The sequence below is a fragment of the Dendrobates tinctorius genome, unplaced genomic scaffold (assembly GCF_039654945.1).
Source record: "Dendrobates tinctorius isolate UK_male_01 unplaced genomic scaffold, ASM3965494v1 ptg000090l, whole genome shotgun sequence".
Classification (NCBI taxonomy): Eukaryota; Metazoa; Chordata; class Amphibia; order Anura; family Dendrobatidae; genus Dendrobates; species Dendrobates tinctorius.
The window spans coordinates 6,585,707-6,604,455 of NW_027361758.1; the positions used below are offsets into that span (position 1 = coordinate 6,585,707).

General features: G+C 46.0%; 1 protein-coding gene across 3 annotated transcripts in view; it reads right to left on the bottom strand.

Annotated features, from left to right (window-relative positions):
* The window catches only part of LOC141098345 (zinc finger CCHC domain-containing protein 8-like), a 211,407-nt gene that overhangs the window by 40,395 nt on the left and 152,263 nt on the right, over nt 1–18,749 (bottom strand). For all 3 annotated transcript variants that reach the window (XM_073586033.1, XM_073586031.1, XM_073586032.1), the window contains one exon: nt 12,942–13,028. In XM_073586033.1, the coding sequence (XP_073442134.1) occupies nt 12,942–13,028 (87 nt within the window). The remainder of the gene's footprint in view (nt 1–12,941; nt 13,029–18,749) is intronic.

An 18,749-nucleotide genomic window follows, 5' to 3' on the forward strand; every position in this document is an offset into this window, starting at 1 on the left:
GAAAATGGGGGGTGCGTCTTATAGTCCAGATGTACCTGCTGTGGATGGGGAGGTAGGAGAGCGGCAGCAGGAGGCCAGCTGCTAAAGAAAAATATTCACTACTCTCCACACCCATGGGAGTGGAGAGCAGGGAAAATTAATTTCTCTTTAATTGCGGACACACAGTTAGCCTAAGGGCGTTCACATGTGACTGCTACTTAAGGGAATGAATATTCACTGCTGTCCACTTCCATAGGCGGGAACACATGAACGCCCAGCAAGCTGCAGGAAGCCGGCGGCTGAAGCCAACACTGTGCCCGCTATTAAAGATCAGTGAGCATAGGGCGTGGCCTGGCTGAGGATGTGAGCAGACGCAGGGAGGGAGCGCTCCGGGACCTATAACTTATCCTGAACTCCACTGGGCCGTAATAAAGTTAATTTTCAGCCTCATTACCTCCGCAGTTTATCCTGCTCGCATCGTTACCCTCAGAAGGCGGTTTTATGGAGGAGGGAGCGTACAAAAACCCAAAAGTGACAGCGGCGGGAAAAAGGGAATTAGACCTACCGGTAATTCTGTTTCCTGTAGTCCCTCAGGACAGCACCATGGAGGACATCCTTCCTTGCCCTATAGTGTGACAGGATCAGAGAGAGGTTAAAAGGCCCCTCCCACCTCCACCCTCCAGTGTTTTTTCAAAGTACCACCGAGGATGGATGGAAATGGTCTAAACACGCCCTTACAAACGCGTCTGTAAGACCCTTTAGCGGCTCCATCCCCATCTCGAGCCACGATGACCTGATGGATGAACAATCTGCCGATCGATTCCATGCAAGCCTAAAGACAAACATAAGGGAGGGAACTAAGGGTGCTGTCCTGAGGGACTACAGGAAACAGAATTACCGGTAGGTCTAATTCCCTTTTTCCCTTACGTCCCTCCGGACAGCACCATGGAGAATACCAAAGCAAAGGTCTCAGGGTGGGTACAGAAGCCCCCAGATCAAAGTTCTAGGTAAGAACCAGGCTAGATCCAGACATTATCTATAAGATGAGAAGAAATATAGATATCGAAAGGGATCTACAAAGGAAATCACCGCAGTGAGTGTCTGATATATGTCTATAATGGCCAATTTCAGTATGAATGTGGCAACAAGATTTGCAGTGGAATAACCTGTTGCACCCCAATACCACTAATGAACCGCAGTGAATTACAGTTATTGTGATACATACTTATGAACACCGCAGTCACAGAAAAAGGATTAAAACCTTATTGCCCAGCAAAAGGTATGGTGATAACCACAGCCATAATACAAAGAGGACTGTACAGACCGTTAATTCGCTGTATGTGCTTATAACACAGGATAGTTCCTTCGTCGGTCCTCATGGGCTCGGCTTAAATCTTGGCTAGAGACCACCTTACCATACTACAAGGAAACCTGCAGGCCAGAGACCCGCTCCGCTGGCAGATCAGAGCAATAACAGTACATGGAAAATAGCGGAGTATTGAGACGTATGTACCCTACTCATCCAGGAGGTCCTGTGTATTCTGAATCCTTTACATGTCTAAACCTCAAGAAAGGGTTGGCTATTATTTAAGACTAAGGAAATACTCCATCTGGCAGGTAACCTCTCCTGCCACTTACCAACATTGGCTCTTCATTAGAAGCATTGAAAGGGAAATGTGGATCCTCACGCCTGTTTTACTGATGTTAGACACGGGAGTCTGGACTTTGGAACTGAGGAGAGTAAGTGTGTGTGTGCTTCTATACAAGTCATTAGCCCAGACACTGTAAATGTCAACTTATTCATATGTTATATCCTAAAAGGCAATCTTCTTAGAGATATTTATACCCCTGACTGCTATGGTGCGAGGAACCACACTCTTTAACTAGAGGGAAGTAGGTTTCCTCCCATCGCAGAGGGGATTGACTACTGCAAGGCAGATGGACTATGGGTTCTCGACTGCAAGAGTCATGGATACCGCTTCTTTACCTTAGGAGCCCTGACTCCCGTAAGAGCAGCGAGTATGGGATCCTCTGGCACCTGATGCAGGGCTGCTGAACCGCCACCAGGTACAAAAAGTAGTGATGCCACCCCTGGTAAACATAATACAACTGATTTATAGGACAAGAATCTGCCTAACGGGTCTCTATCAAGGAAACCAGTCCGACTGCTCTATGTGGAGTCGGGAAGAATTGTTTCCTCCCACCTTATGGGATTTTCTGCACCCAGGCTATGTCCACTTAAAGGATGAACCCCAAAGACGTATGTCTCGCTTTAAAAGTTAACTATGAGAGGGACCTGCCTTTAGCCCTCAAGACAGTAACTCACTTTAGAGTTCTGTTCCAAATAGAAGAAATGCTAAGTTACTAGGCCAATTCAAGCATAACTGTTCGTCTGGCTAAGTCCAGCTGCCAAGAATGAAGCAACCGAAACTGGGTCTAGGCCCGAAACACAAAGACCAGAGTTGGGGCCTGAGACAAAATGTGAAGTGGTAGGCCAACCATACAAGGTGTGGCCCACAAAAATGCCCAAGTCAGAAGGTCTAAGCCAGAGGCCCAAAGCCACAGCACCCGAGGTATTATGAAGCACAGAGGTATTAGGACCCATAAATGACCCCCTGAGGCGCAGGGGTACCAAAGCCTTATGACGCCATATGATGCACAGAAGCCTTATGCTGTACAGAAGCGCCATGACGCAATATGATGTGCCAAGACGCTATGGGGCGCTATGAAGCAATATGATGCATAGAGCCACTATGAAGGCTTATGATGCAATATGATGCACCAAGGGACTATGAAGCTATATGATGCAGTATGACGCACAGACACTATAGAGCTCTATGTTGCAGCACAAAGGCACTATGAAGCCACATAGTGGAATACGCTGCACAGAGGTCCCATGATGCCGCATGGTGAACAGAGGCACTATGCAGCCCCCTGATGCAGTCTGATGCACAAGGGAACTATGAAGCCACATGATGTACAAAGGCACTATGAAGCCATATGATGACGTATGATGTACCAAAGTACTATGACACCATATGATGCACAGAGGTACTATGAAGCACAATGATGCAACCTGAAGCGCAATGATGCAATATGAGGCACACTGGTGCAATATGAAGCACAGTGATGCAATATGATGCACAGTGATACAATATGATGCACAGTGATACAATATGATGCACAGTGATACAATATGATGCACAGTGATACAATATGATGCACAGTGATACAATATGATGCACAGTGATACAATATGATGCACAGTGATACAATATGATGCACAGTGATACAATATGATGCACAGTGATACAATATGATGCACAGTGATGCAATATGATGCACAGTGATGCAATATGATGCACAGTGATGCAATATGATGCACAGTGATGCAATATGATGCACAGTGATGCAATATGATTCACAGTGATGCAATATGATGCACAGTGATGCAATATGATGCACAGTGATACAATATGATGCACAGTGATGCAATATGATGCACAGTGATGCAATATGATGCACAGTGATGCAATATGATGCACAATTATACAATATGATGCACAATGATGCAATATGATGCACAGTGATGCAATATGATGCACAATGATACAATATGATGCACAATGATGCAATATGATGCACAGTGATGCAATATGATGCACAGTGATGCAATATGATGCACAATTATACAATATGATGCACAGTGATGCAATATGATGCACAATGATGCAATATGATTCACAGTGATACAATATGATGCACAGTGATACAATATGATGCACAGTGATACAATATGATGCACAGTGATGCAATATGATGCACAGTGATGCAATATGATGCACAATTATACAATATGATGCACAATGATGCAATATGATGCACAGTGATGCACAATGATACAATATGATGCACAATGATGCAATATGATGCACAGTGATGCAATATGATGCACAGTGATGCAATATGATGCACAGCGATGCAATATGATGCACAGCGATGCAATATGAGGCACAGCGATGCAATATGAGGCACAGCGATGCAATATGAGGCACAGCGATGCAATATGAGGCACAGTGATGCAATATGAGGCACAGTGATGCAATATGAGGCACAGTGATGCAATATGAGGCACAGTGATGCAATATGAGGCACAATGATGCAATATGAGGCACAGTGATGCAATATGAGGCACAATGATGCAATATGAGGCACAATGATGCACAGAGGCAGTATGATGCACAGAGGCAGTATGGCGCACGGCGGTCGTATGGTGCACGGCGGCAACATATCGTGCACGGCAGCAGTATATCGTGCCCAGCGGCCGTGTATCGTGCCCAGTGGCCGTGTATCGTGCCCAGCGGCCGTGTATCGTGCCCAGCGGCCGTGTATCGTGCCCAGCGGCCGTGTATCGTGCACAGCGGCCATATATCGTGCACAGCGGCCATATATCGTGCACAGCGGCCATATATCGTGCACAGCGGCCATATATCGTGCACAGCGATACGATGTTCAGCGGCGATACGATGCACAGAGACAAAACGATGCCCCTATGATGTAATATGATGCACAGATTACGGCCCTGCTTGAAGGTGCCAAACAAGAGGCCAGGTCCCCAGCTACCTCCAAGAGAGCAATCAGAGATCCGGATAAACCTTCGCTCTGAATAGTATATCTCAATTGTCAGACCAGCTCCACCTGAAGGAGCTAATTAATGAGACTCAGGTGGAGAGCAGACTCCCTGGAGACCCTGTGTTGCATTCCACCATGTGTCCAGCCATAAGGCTCTGTGCAGACCTGGTCTGCAACTAACTGAGGTCCCATTATGTGATGTAGCTTGGACAAATGGCCTTACTATAGCCTAGAGGTCCAAGGCCTAGCTGCTTATATGTGGAGCATATCTCAGCACATGAGGCTCTAGGCCCAGCTTTGGCACCAAGGCATGAGGCTAGTATTAACCCAGAGGCCAGGCCCTGAACACAACATTCCAGCGTGCACTCACCTGTGCTGGCTCCACACCTGCTAGAAAGACAGGGGGAGCTGGTAACGCCGAGAGCCTACCATGGAGGGAAGTGGCGTTCGGTCAGGAATGTTGTATTACTGCCAGTGATTTCCTTTCCTGTGCCCCACGAGATCCAAGAAACTAGGCTGTTGCCTGTCTCGTTCTGCACTTCCGCGTTCTTCCGTGGAACGCACGCCGACCTTATGCTGACGTTGCCGGAGGCGCGGCGGCCTTCTCCACTGCATGTTTTCCGGAATTAGCCATGTTTTGCCGGCCGGCGTCCGAGCCGAGAGCCTCACACCGGGAGGAGCGGCTCAACCCAGGAGCACGTCCGCTCGACTGGTCTCTGGGGCAGAGGGACTCCCCACTGGGGAGTGTCGGCCCTGGGCCCCTTGACAGGGGGAAGGATTGGACGCGCCGCACGATCCCCCTGAGCCCATCATGCAGGCTGGCTGAGGAACTTCTCCAAGAGGTGTCAGCCACGGTCCACTTGACAGCGGGGAAGAGAGGGCTGAGACCCCCAATCCCGTCTGGTACAACGAATGACGGCTGAGGGACCTCTCCCAGAGAGGAATCAGCCACAGACCACCTGCCAGGGGAATGGAAAGCAATAAATGTCCACAGGCTATCTTCGCTCTAAGAGCAACCTCTCATACAACCGTCCCCTGCCGGGACAGGAAAAACACTGGAGGGTGGAGGTGGGAGGGGCCTTTTAACCTCTCTCTGATCCTGTCCCACTATAGGGCAAGGAAGGATGTCCTCCATGGTGCTGTCCGGAGGGACGTAAGGGAAAAGGAGATTTCCAAGATGGCGTCGCGGCATCCACTCCAGGTACTCAGATAGGGAGGGTGGCAGCCTTACATGCAGCGGAGATGCTGGCAGAGTACGCCAGGGGAGCAGAGGGGAGCTTCCAGGCCCCATATAAACAGCTGCAAGAGAAATCAGACTCCACACAGATTAACTCCCAAGACGCCATTAGGGAGAATGGGGGGGGAGAGTAGTGCTGGCTCCCATCCACCGCATTCCTGCACACAGGACAATCCTGCAATCCCAGCCACATTCCAACAGAGTACAGAGCCTACACTGAAGGACATCCTAACTGCTGTAAATTAGGCACAGTCATGTTATCCCTCAGCTCTCAAATGGGACAAATTAAAGAGGAAATTTCTGGCATGAGGCAGGGCCTGCAGAAAGTTAACGATCCTATTAGTGACCTTGAAGATAAAATGCCACAGATATCACAAGTTTCCCGTAGACACGAGCAGCAGCTGTCAGTTCTGTTTAACAAGGCAGATGACCTGGAAAACAGGCTAAGAAGAAATAATTTAAGAGTCATCTGGGTGCCATAGAAAACAGAAGGAACTAATTCGACTGAATTCTTAGAGAAATGGATTCACCAAATTTTTGGTGCCGAAGTCCTGTCCCCTCTTTATGCTGTGGAACGAGCCCATAGGGTTCCTACCAAACCCCACTCACCAAGAGCTCCCCCTCGGCCAGTTTTATTGAAATTAATCCACTACAAAGACAGATTGGGATTCATCTGATAGTCATATTTGCTTACACCATTTGACTCACTGTAATGACGGGCAAAATCAACTTTCAATCATGGAATGTTCGCCGTCTGGGGGATGCTACTAAAAGGGCGGCAGTCATGGATTATATTAGACCCATTTCCTGCAATCGTATGCCTACAGGAGATTTATCTGGAACAAGATAAAATATCATTCATGACTTGTGCATGGATGAGTTATGGGTATCACTCAACATATACGGGTTATTCTAGAGGAGTCAGTATTTTGGTTCAAAGATCTATCCCTTTTGTATTGATTGCATCTACAATAGACCAAGAGGGTAGATATGTACCGTATGTATTCATTGTAAAGTTTTTAATAAGGAATTGTTATTGATCACAGTATATATCCCTCCCCCTTTCAACAATATGGTCATGAATATTATAGCTGATATTATTGGAAAAAAAATCGTGGGGTCCCGGTGCGGTGCATGGGGGATTTTAATAATATCATTCACCCATACTTGGATAAACACAATACGGATGCAAGCTTAGAACATAACCCTATTTCTAGATTTGGGGAGACGGTGGCGGAACCCTTATTGTTAGATCTCTGGAGAATTAAATATCCAAAGTCTAGACAGTTCTCGTGCTATTCCAAAACGCATAATACTTTATCTAGAATAGACTGGGTTCTGGGTTTGCAAGAAATATTGCACATGATGGATAAAATTGTATACTTACCCAGAGTACTAGCTGATCACTCTCCCATACTAACTAGTCTTAACCTCTTACCGGGTTTGAGTCTCTCTCATACTTTGTGGTCGTTCAACCCATTCTGGTTACAGATTGGAGACCGAGCCGATCTCACTTGCCCTCAAACACTATTTTCTGGAAAATGGAACTGGAGAGGTATCGCTTAATATGATATGGGATGCCATGAAAGCCTGTTTGAGGGGGGGATTTTAATTCAGGGGGTTAGCAGATCCAAGACTAAGTCTAATCAGTTTGGAGTATTTCTTGGGGAGCGTGTCCAGGCGACAGAGCATAAATGCATATCTACAGGGGAATCACGAGATTTGATGGAGTGGAAGGAGGCACAGAAGGCGTTTGACTCTCACATTAAAGAGCTAATACCAAGAGATAACTTTCACAGCACAGATTTTTTGAAGGGGAGAAGGCAGACCACCTCTTGGCAGTAATTTCTAGGGCACAGAGGGGGAATTCATTTATTGGAGCACTCAGGGATCAAAATGGAATACTAGTTAATTGTCCAGACAAAATTTTGACAATTTTCCCAGAATTTTATAAAGAGCTTTACAGCTCTAAGCCACAGTATAATAAAGAACAAATAATGTCATACATAGAAGGTATCTCACTGCCCACACTTTCAGACACGGACAGGATCTATTTAAATAGTCCATTACAGTTGGAAGAATTACAAGACGCGGTTGCCTCTATGCCCAATAATAAATCACTGGGTTTGGATGGCATACCTGCGGAAATCTATAAAAAGTTTGAAGATATCTTACTTCCCCAGCTCCTTAGGACCTTCCAGGGGGCAGCTGGGACTGGCTCTTTACCCCCATCAATGCAGGAGGCTCTTGTTGTAGCTATCCTTAAACCAGACAAAGATCCTTTATCGCCTGATTCTTACAGACCCTATCTCCATATTGCCTACAGATGTTAAAATTATTGCCAAAGTATTGTCCACCAGACTGAACAGAGTGATATCTTCCCTGATCCGTACAGATCAATCTGGATTTATGCCCTCCAGATCAACAGCGGTGAACATTCGACGGTTATTTCTTAATATACAATCACCGGCCGACAACTCGGGAGATAGAGTGGTATGCTCTCTTGATGCCGCTAAGGCCTTTGATTCTATAGAATGGGAATTTCTCTGGGCTGTACTACATAAATTTGGGCTGGGGGATTCATTTATTTCCTTGGTATAATGCATCTCATGTGCTGCCAGAGGCCATGAGGGTAATTCAGGAATTTGGGCAATATTCAGGGTTGAGGATCAATTGGGGCAAATCAGCACTTCTACCGCTGGATAATACAGCTAATACATCCAATTATGATTTATCAGGCTTACGGGTGGTCTCACAATTTAAATATTTGGGGATAAAGATTACCTCACGGGTCAGTGATTATGAGAGCCTCAATCTCCTCCCCATTCTTTTTAGGTTTAAGCTTAAAAAAAGATATCTGGTTACGTTTGCCTTTATCGGTGGTGGGACGAACTAACCTAGTCAAAATGATTTGGATGCCTCAATTACTATATATGCTACACAATTCAACACAATGGATTCCGCAGAGATTTTTCCATAAGATAAACGCATTATTTAGAGAGCTAATATGGGGTAAAAGACCTCCATGGATCAGATTGGAAACTCTGCAAAAAGAGAAGTGCAATGGGGGATTGGCTGTCCCTAACCCATGGGTTTACTACACGGCAGCACAGTTACAAACACATACGCGGTTGGGATGATCCAGGGGGAGGGGGAGCTCAGCGTCAACTTTTGCAACAATACTTCGACTCAGTCTGTACGAAGTGTTGGAGTCGGGGGGTTTTGGCACAAAAACACATGGATTCCCTACTCTGCTGTTAATACACAAATTATGGGAGAAAGTTAAAAAATGCAGATATTTATGGGGCGTCTCAGTATACTTCTATATGGAATACCCCTTCCCTTTCTAGTCTCAGCCACTTGGAGGGCTTTGAGAGTTGGGCCCGAAGAGGGATACGCAGATTTGAACATATATTGGAGATAGAATTAGAGATTTTACTTATTTATGTATGGAATTTAGGATTCAGAATTCAGAAGTATTTACAACTTAGACATGCGTACCAAGCAGAAAGCCTCATTGCAGGAAAAACCATATCACAGAATAAGATTATACAGCGGATTGAAAAATCCACAGGAACAGCTTGGTTGATTTCTCATTTATGCTGGGACATGCTACATTTGGTGCTTCTGAATCAGCCTGTGCGTGCGAAGGAGAGGTGGGAGTGAAATATTGGCCCTATTGAGGACAATTTATGGTCAGAAATATTAGAAAGTTCCTGGACTCTCGCTGGGAGAAGCCCATCGTCACATGTATATGTAATTCATCAAGTTTATCGCACTCCCAAGTTTTTATTCGATATTGGAGTTAGGCCCGATGCTCTTTGCCCAAGATGTCGAATGGACACAGCCTCCCTACTGCACACGTTATGGTCGTGTCCAAACCTTAAAGTGTTCTGGAGAGGAGTAATAGGGATAATTAATAGAGTATATTCGGTTGAGCTGAGCAGAACAGCTAGGACATATAGAAGACTTGCCAACAGAAGAGGTTGGGAAGTTAGCTGTGTCAAGAATGCTTTTTATGGCCAGGAAATTAATAGCCCAGTACTGGATCTCCCACCAAACCCCCACAATTGCAGAATATGTAAACAAAATTAACTGGCTAGTTAATTTAGAAAATGGTATATATATCGCAAGAGAAATTCTATTCCCAAATTTGAAAAAATATGGGCATGCTGGATTGATCAGTCTGGTCTTGCATGAGAGAGCTGACCAGGTTCAGGTTGGGTCTATCATAATACGAAGATATAAAGTTGGAACAAGATTTGACTTTGACAGAGATTATGTGGTAATTTGATCTGGCATATAATGGGGAGACTTCAGATATGTAGCTCTTTAACTGAGACTTACCGGTATAACAACCTGTTTTTGTGATTTTCCATTGTACTATTGTAACAATTCTGGGAGCAGCACTATATGTAATCAGCTGAACCATTTTACCATTAAAATATTGTTTGTATGGGGATTGTAAACTGGCGGGGGAGGGAAGAATGGGGTAGAGGCGTATATACCTCTATTGTGGGTTGTTTTTCTGTTTTTTCCTTTTTGTATTGAAAATCTCAATAAAAATTACTTTAAAAAAAAAAATAAAAAAATAAAAAAAAAAGATCAGTGAGCATTTACTGCTCCACACGCCCACAGTCCCGGCGTAGGGAGCAGCGAGTATTGCGGCAGCTGTTCTCAGCTTGTAAGCAGCGCATGACATCACTGCCATGTGCTGCTTACAAGCATAAATCCGCAGCGGACATCGGAACAGGACGTTGCAAGGGAGCGCAGGGAAGGCCCGTTTCACACATCCGTTTTTCCCCATCAGTCAAAATCCGCCGTTTTGCAAAAAAAAAAAACAAAAAAAACACGGATCCGCCATTTTGCTTGGCGGATCCTTTTTTTCCCCCATTGAGTTATATTACCAGCGGATCTTGACGGATGGCCATCCGTTGGATCCGTTTTTTTGCGGATCCGCAAAAATTTTGGCGTCCGCCGACATGCCTGGACGGACAATGCAACGTTTTTTCGAGCGGCAGGATCCGCATTTTACATTGCGCATGCCTGGAGGATTTACCTCGGCCTCAAATTTAACCCTAAACCCTGTTCTGGCGGCTGAAAACAAATTCTCTCAGGCAGCGGTTCCTTTAAAATTCTTCCTTCGACGGAGCCGTTAAAACAACGGTCCGGTGCCAAACGTTGTGGTCAGTACAGGAACGGATCCGTTGTCCGCCATTTTAGCGGATTTTAACTGACAAAAAAAAACAAACTGATGTGTGAAACAGGCTGAAGGCAAAAGTATAATGTTTTTTTTTAATGTTTTTCTGATTGAGGCTATGCATACCAGGATGAGGGGGGCCATGCATAGCAGGATGGGGGAGATATATACCAGGATAGGGGATATTAGTACAGAATTGACCAAGTTTTTTTTTCTAATTTCCTCTTCTAAAACCTAGGTTCGTCTTATAGTCCAAAAAAAACACAGTATATTACTTATATATTTATATTGGTGATACGAGCATGATCATTTTATTGGAGAATCTCCAATAATGAGGAAGTTCCGTACTTATACACTATGGACTTTACCATATGGTCCTTGCCGAACCTCTGGTACCAGACAATACTTTACGGATTCTATAGGGGATTGCTTGTTTTGTGTATATAGCTGTTCCTACCTTGGCGGGCTGGAGACTGCTATGGTGCACCACGTCTATTGGCACATTCGTCTCTCATATAGGGATTGATGGAGCTAAGCTGACATTGTACAACCAGTCACTGAGACTGTCATTCTAGCCCTGCTGGTGTGCTTTCATCTTTGGAACAAACTCAGGTTTGCCACATAGTTGGCAGCATTTTACCCTTCATTGCAGTACTGTTTATTCTTCACGTTATAATATACAGAATTGTGACAACTGTTTTGTTAGCAAGACCAAAATTTATAATCAGCAAATGTGTTTTTAAGGGCATGCTTCCCTCCGAGTAATAATTCCTAGAATAATTTGTTTGCTCAATGTGTCCAAGTTTTGAATGGGTCCTGAAATTCCTTTAATTTTACCCTAAAGACCAAATGGTGTGCCATCTATTATAGGCACCGCTGTGTGTCCAGAACTCACATTGGTGCCATATTAAATGTACTTTTGAACACAGAAAAACTAGTGCAATAAAATCTGAGGTGTGTTCCTAAGAACGTACAAAAAAAAAAAAATCATAAAAGACAGTGAAAAAAGTTTTCAAACTTGTGTTACATCAACTGCATAAAAAACGGTGGTATCAATCTACTCACTACCTCTCTAGATAAATAGATTAGAGGGTACAATTTATAAAAAAGACATTTATGGGGGGATTTCTGTTGCTCTTGAACGACACGGTCTCTGCAAATATGACAATCTCTTCCAAATGGAGCCAAATTTTGTGCCCTATTTTCTCTTTTTGCTCTTGTGAAAATAAAAATATTTGGCTCTGAAGTAATTTTTTTTAGCGCTACTTTTGTTTGAAGTACGTGAAGGGTTAATAAATTTCTTGAATATGGTTTTGAGCACTTTTAGGGGTGCATTTTTTAGAATGATGTCACTTTGGGGTATTTTCTGTCATATAGACCCCTCAAAGTCACTTCAAATGTAATGTGGTTCCATAAAAAAAAATAGTTTTGTAAATTTTGTTGTAAAAATGAGAATTTGTTGGTCAACTTTTAATCCTTATAACTTCCTAACCAAAAAGTAATTTTGCCTCAAAAGTTGTGCTGATGTAAAGGAGACATGTGGGAAATATCAACTAAATAGGGGATCCACACAAAATTGTGTGACATAACCGAGTTAAGAGCATAAGAATTCAAAGTTTGCAAAATTTTCAAAATTTTCGCCAAATTTCAAATTCTTTCACATATAGTACGCAAGTCATATAGAAGAAATTTTACTACTATCATTAAGTGCAACACGTCACAAAAAAAAAAAACTATTAGAATCAGTGGGGTCCATTGAAGCGTCTCAGAGTTATAATCACTAAGATGACATTGGTCAGAATGATAAAATTTGGCTTGAGGTCAAAACTGGCTGTCACCAAGGGGTTTAACATTTAAGCAGCCATATGCAAATGCATTCCAATAGATACTTACATCAGGGAAATTGGAACACAAGTAATTTGCCAACACTTCTTTCTGCTGGTCTGGCTGCATTGGGATTGACCCAAAATTTCTCCAGTCCTAGGGGTGTTCGAAAAGAATAAGCAAAAAAAAAAACAAAAAAAAAAACAAAACTAAGAACAGTTAATCAAACCAAAATATTTATTTTTTTTTTTTAAAAAGTGTCATTAAAAATACATAAGACCAGATTTTTAAAAGTTATAACATGAAAAACCAGTAATTAGACCTACCGGTAATTGTGTTTCCAGGAATCCATCCTGACAGCACACTGGAGGACGTCCTTCTCATCCGTAGTGGGACAGGAAACCATGAGTTTAAAAGGATCCTCCCCTTCCCATCCCTCAGTGATTTCACAAAGTAACATCTGGATGGATGCAAACAGACTTTATTTAAACCAACATTCTTCATACACGTTACATCACAGTTGTATGGAAAGTATTATCTGGAGGGATCTAACAGTGCTGTCAGGATGGATTCCTGGAAACACAATTACCGGTAGGTCTAATTACAGTTTTCCAGGTCACCACCTGACAGCACACTGGAGTAGTACCGAAGTATATTAGTCCTATGGCGGGACTACTGCATGGAGCACCTTTCTCCCAAATGCAAGCTGTGTGGATGCTATGTCTAGTTTGTAGTGTTTGGAGAAAGTACGAAGACTGGTCCAAGATGCCACCCTGCAGATCTGCTCTGCCGAGGCTCCCCCCCTTTCTGCCCATGATGCGGCCATGGCCCTGGTTGAGTGGATTCTAAGGTTCTCCGGCCCTGTGATCTATAAGCTATGCTAATAATGGATCTAATCCACCTTGCTATTGTTGATTTTGACGCCTTCTTCCCCCTGTTAGGGCCTCTGTATTGGACGAAGAGATTGCTGTCCTGCCTCCAGGGTCTAGTTACGTCCAGATACCCGAGTACAGTTTCCCTTACATCCAAGTTATGGTAGGCTTTTTCCCTGCTATTCTTGGGAGACTGGAAAAAAGAAGGGAGTACTACCTCCTGATTCATGTTGGAGTTTGAGATAGCTTTGGGTAGGAAGGCTGGGTCGAGTCTTAGGACTAAGCGGTCACTAAACACCTGTAAATAGGGATCTTGGGTCGATAAAGCCTGCAGTTCTCCTAACCTCTTGGCTGAGGTGACTACCACTAAAAAGGCTGTTTTGAGAGAGAGATTACCAATTTTTATCTCTGCCCCTAGCTGATATGGCTGTTTGCACAGCGTATTGAGGACTAGGTTAAGGTCCCAAGGTGGTATGCTCTTCAAAATTAAGGGTTAAAGTCTTTGCACCGCTCTCGAGAACCGGGCTACCCACGGGTGTGATGATAGGGCTATGTCATAGAACACGCGCAAGGCTGCTATCTGCACTCTGAGTGCTGGGTCTAAGGCCCTTTCTGAACCCTTCCTGCAAGAAGTCGTGTATTTTCGGAATGTTGGGCTGGTCAGTTCCGACTGTCGCCTCGCCACAAAAGCTGCAGAACTTTTTCCAGATTTTGTTACATATTGCCGCGGTCACGGGTTTTCTACTTGCTTGTAGGGTAGAAATGAATTCGTCCGAGAGACCCTTTGCTCTTAGGACCTGCCGCTCAGGATCCAGGCTGACAACTGGAAAGCCTCCGGTCTTTGATGTAGGACCGGACCCTGATGGAGGTCTTCTCTTCTTGGCAGGAGAAAGGGTTCCTCGTCCGCTAACTTCCTAAGTAGGGGAAACCAACTTCTTTTTGGCCAGTAGGGGACCACCAATATGACGCTGGCTCTGTCCTCGCAGATTTTCCTGAGGACTCGTGGAATGAGGGCTAGGGGCGGGAAGGCGTACAACAGGCCCCTGCTCCAGGATTGTGATAGAGCATCTATTCCTGACGGATTTCCCAAGGGGTTCAGGGAGTAGAAGGTCCTGAGTTTTGCGTTCCCTTTGTCCGCGAACAGGCCTACCGTTGGTTGTCCCCAACGGTCGCACAGGCTGCTGAACACTTCGTCGTTGAGCTCCCAGTCCGTTGCAGTTATCCTCCTCTGCAGAGGAAGTCCGCGATCTGGTTTCGGGAGACCTCCAGATGCACGGCCGAGATTGAGAGGACCTCCTCTGCCAATCTGAAAATCTGATCTGCTAAGGCCTGAAGTGTTGGATGTCTTGGTCCACCCTGGTGACAGAGAAAGGCCACTGTTGTGGTGTTGTCTGACAGAATTTTGACGTGTTTGTTCTTCACGTGAGACCCGGCGACGAGCAGTACTTTCCAGACCGCAAGTAATTCTCTGACATTGGAGGACCTTTTGCTGTCCTCCGGACTCCATCGCCCCTGGTAGTACCATCCTGCGACGTGTCCGCCCCAGTCGGATAGATTTGCATCCGTTGTCACTACAACCTCCGGGGACTGAACCCATGTGACACCCTTTTTTAGGTTTCTCAGAATGGTCCACCACAGTAGCGATCTTCTGGCTCGGGGGGGTTAACAGCATTTTGCTGTCCAGTGAGGTCTGTCTTCTGTCCCAGGACACTAGGACTGTGTTGTAGGTCGCGGGAGTGGAACTGACTCCATCTAACAGGAAATGTATGAAGTCATCAGCCCCAGGACTCTCATTGCGTCCCTGATCGATACCCGATTCTTTTGAGAATTGACGAATCTTCGGCATCGAGGTCTGCTTTTCGGCTGGTAGATAAGACATCCTTCTTTCTGAGTCTGGCATGACCCCCAAGAATTTTATTCTGGGCTTGGGTATGAGATCTGACTTTGACCAATTTATGATCCATCCTAAACTCTGCAACATGGAGATTGAGGACTGATAGTCGATCCTGAGTTGGGTTGCTGAATCGGCTATAATTAGAAAGTCGTCTAGATACGGGACCACTGTGATATTTCGGGCTCTTAGGTAGGCCACTACCTCTTTCATTACTTTTGTGAAGACCCTCAGGGCTGATGTTAGGCCGAAGGGTAGGCAGCGAAACTGATAGTGTTATATCGTGCCGTCCCTTTCGACTGCGAACCTGAGGTACTTTTGGTGATCCGGGTGGATAGGGACATGGTAATATGCGTTCTTTAGATCTAACGTGCACATTACCACCCCCTTCCCCAGAAGTGGAATCGTGGATTTTATCGATTCCATTTTGAAGAGTCTGCAAGTTGCCCATTTGTTTAGGGGTTTGAGGTTTATTATGGTTCGGGTTTCCCCCGAGGGTTTTTTTTATTGCGAAGAGGCTCGAGTAGTGTCCTCTGCTTTCCTCCTGGGCGGGAACTGGTGTAACCACTTTCATGTCTAGATTTTGAATGTCCAACCACATAGGGGAAGCTGAACTGAGTCGCGAACTGGTCACTAAAAATCTGTTCGGGGGCAGAGAGTTGAATTCTATTTTGTACCCCTGAGAGATGACCTGTAACACCCATGGGCTGGGGGTGACTTTCTGCCATTCTCCTGTGAATTTGAGCAATCGCACCCCTACTCTGGTGGCGTCATTTCTTCCGGGAGCTGGACCCTGGGCCGGAAAAGATGTTATCTCTGTTCCTATTTCTACCCTCGCCTCCTTTGGGGTAGCTCCATCGACCCGACTTCCCTTTCCCCCTGTAGTCCGTTCTCTAGTTGTAACGGGGTCTACGAAAGGGCTGGTATCTTTTACGCTTCTCTTCTTGGAACCCCTTTTTTTCATCTGATGCTTTCTCCAAAATGTCATCGAACACGGGCCCGAAGACCCTGCCCCCCGAGAAGGGAATTGAGCAAAGTTTATTTTTTGACTGCATGTCGCCTGTCCAACTCTTAAGCCAGATAGCCCTTCTGGCTGTTTTGGACAAGGACTGGCTTCTGGCCGTGAAACTAACAGATTCTGCCGAGGCGTCGGCCAAAAAGTTAACTTAAGGGGAGGGACTTCAGGATGGTTTCCCTCGGGGTTCTGACAGATGCTCCTCCAGGTCATCTATCCATAGATGCATGGAGCGTGCTACCGATGTCGGGGCTATATTCGTTTTTATGACCGCTGCTGAGCTTTCCCAGGGCCTTTTTAAGAGCCCGTCTGCTTTCCGATCTAGGGGTTCCTTCAAGCTTGAGGAACCCTCGAAAGGAATTGCCGTCTTCTTTGATACCTTTGCTACGGGATGTCTATTTTGGGGACCTCCTCCCAGACTTTGACCTCCTCAGGGTTGAACAGCAGACGCAACCTAAAGTCTCTGGGAATAGTTAACCTTTTCTCTGCCTCCTCGCACTACTCCAGTATCATTGCCCGTATGTGGGTGTTTACTGGGAAGACCATCGAAGTCAGAGCGTAATCCTCCGAACATTTCGTCCTGTATTGAGAGGGAAGGAGGGGGTTCCTCAATCTGCATAGTCTGCCGCACCGCCCCCAATAGTTCGTCTGATCCCCAGACGAAAACAGGTATTTTCTTCCGCTTTTTGGGTGCTCCCTGATCTCCTCCTCTGCGTCTGAATCGGACAGAATGTCTTCAGATGACATATCCCTCTGTCTTTTCCTGGACAACTGGGGGTTCGCCTGTGGGGTCTGGGAAGTGGCTAGGCCGGATACCGAGGCCTGTACTTCTTTTCTGATTATCATGAAAGTAGCCTGCTCCTCCCCCACTATACGCTTTGCACATACCTCACAGAGGGTCTTTTGCCACGTGTCCTTTAGCTTCTTAGAGCAAACCGGACACTTCTTATCCTTCCGCTTAGGCTCCTTTCTCTCAGAGGTGGAGGTTCCCCCCTAGAATATATAAAATACGGGTTCGGTGGGGTCTCTCTTTACGGGTCTCTGCAGTGACCTCTTTAGAGGTTACTCACGTGACCCTGGCTCTCTGCTCCTGCCTCAGTCTTAGCCTAGTCCTCCATCTTCCTGGTAGCGATGGAAACCGCCGCTGTCTGCTGACCACTGTGGAGCTACAGACCTGTAAGCAGTGATGGGCCCCTCGCCTGGCCCCTCTAGAGCAGAGCCTGCATACTGCCTCTGTTGCGCTGCCTATCCAGTCCTCCGGACGCCTGCCCACCTCCCTGGTGGGTCTATACCGCAGCGGTCTGTGGTAACGGGCGGTCGCCGCCAGAGGTGCCTTAGTGGTGACGCGGCCGGAAGTGACGCATCCCATGATGCGCCCGGCTCCCGCCGGAAGTGACGCGCATCCTGGCCTGCGCGTTCTCCTCCAATGGGGCGCCCCCGGTTTGTGACGCGCGCCTGCTGTTGCGCGCCTCTGCCTCTGAGCATAGCAGCTCCTCCGGGAAAAGAAAAAAAAAGGGGAAAGGCGCAGTAATCTTCTGTCGGTGGACCGCTTTTTGGCCGGTGGAATCCCCAGCGGTGGTCTGGCGGTGGTGACATCCAGAGTCGAGAGCCCCCAAGCGACCCTCTGTCGGGTGTCAGCTGCAGATTTCCCCAGGTAGGAAGGGAAAGGCTGGGCCCCCCGATCCTGACCATCTGCATGGAACGGCCGGATATTTCTCTCGTCGTTCCTATCCGCACTGGGACAGGAAAAAACTGAGGGATGGGAAGGGGAGGAACCTTTTAAACGCTCGTGGTTTCCTGTCCACTACGGATGAGAAGGACGTCCTCTAGTGTGCTGTCAGGTGGTGACCTGGAAACACACCTTAACAAATCAAAGGTGTCTGCAATCAATTACTACATAAAAGAAAAGCAGACAAAAAAGGTTTCCTCATAAGGAGATAGTATGAATACTAATGGCATTTTTTTGGTATGTACCGTATTTTCCGGCGTATAAGACAACTTTTTAACCCCTGAAAAGCTGCTTATACGCCGAGTGCATATGGGGGGAGTGGTCCCGATGAACAAGACAGGGTGTAAGTCGTGTTATCATCCCCCTTTTA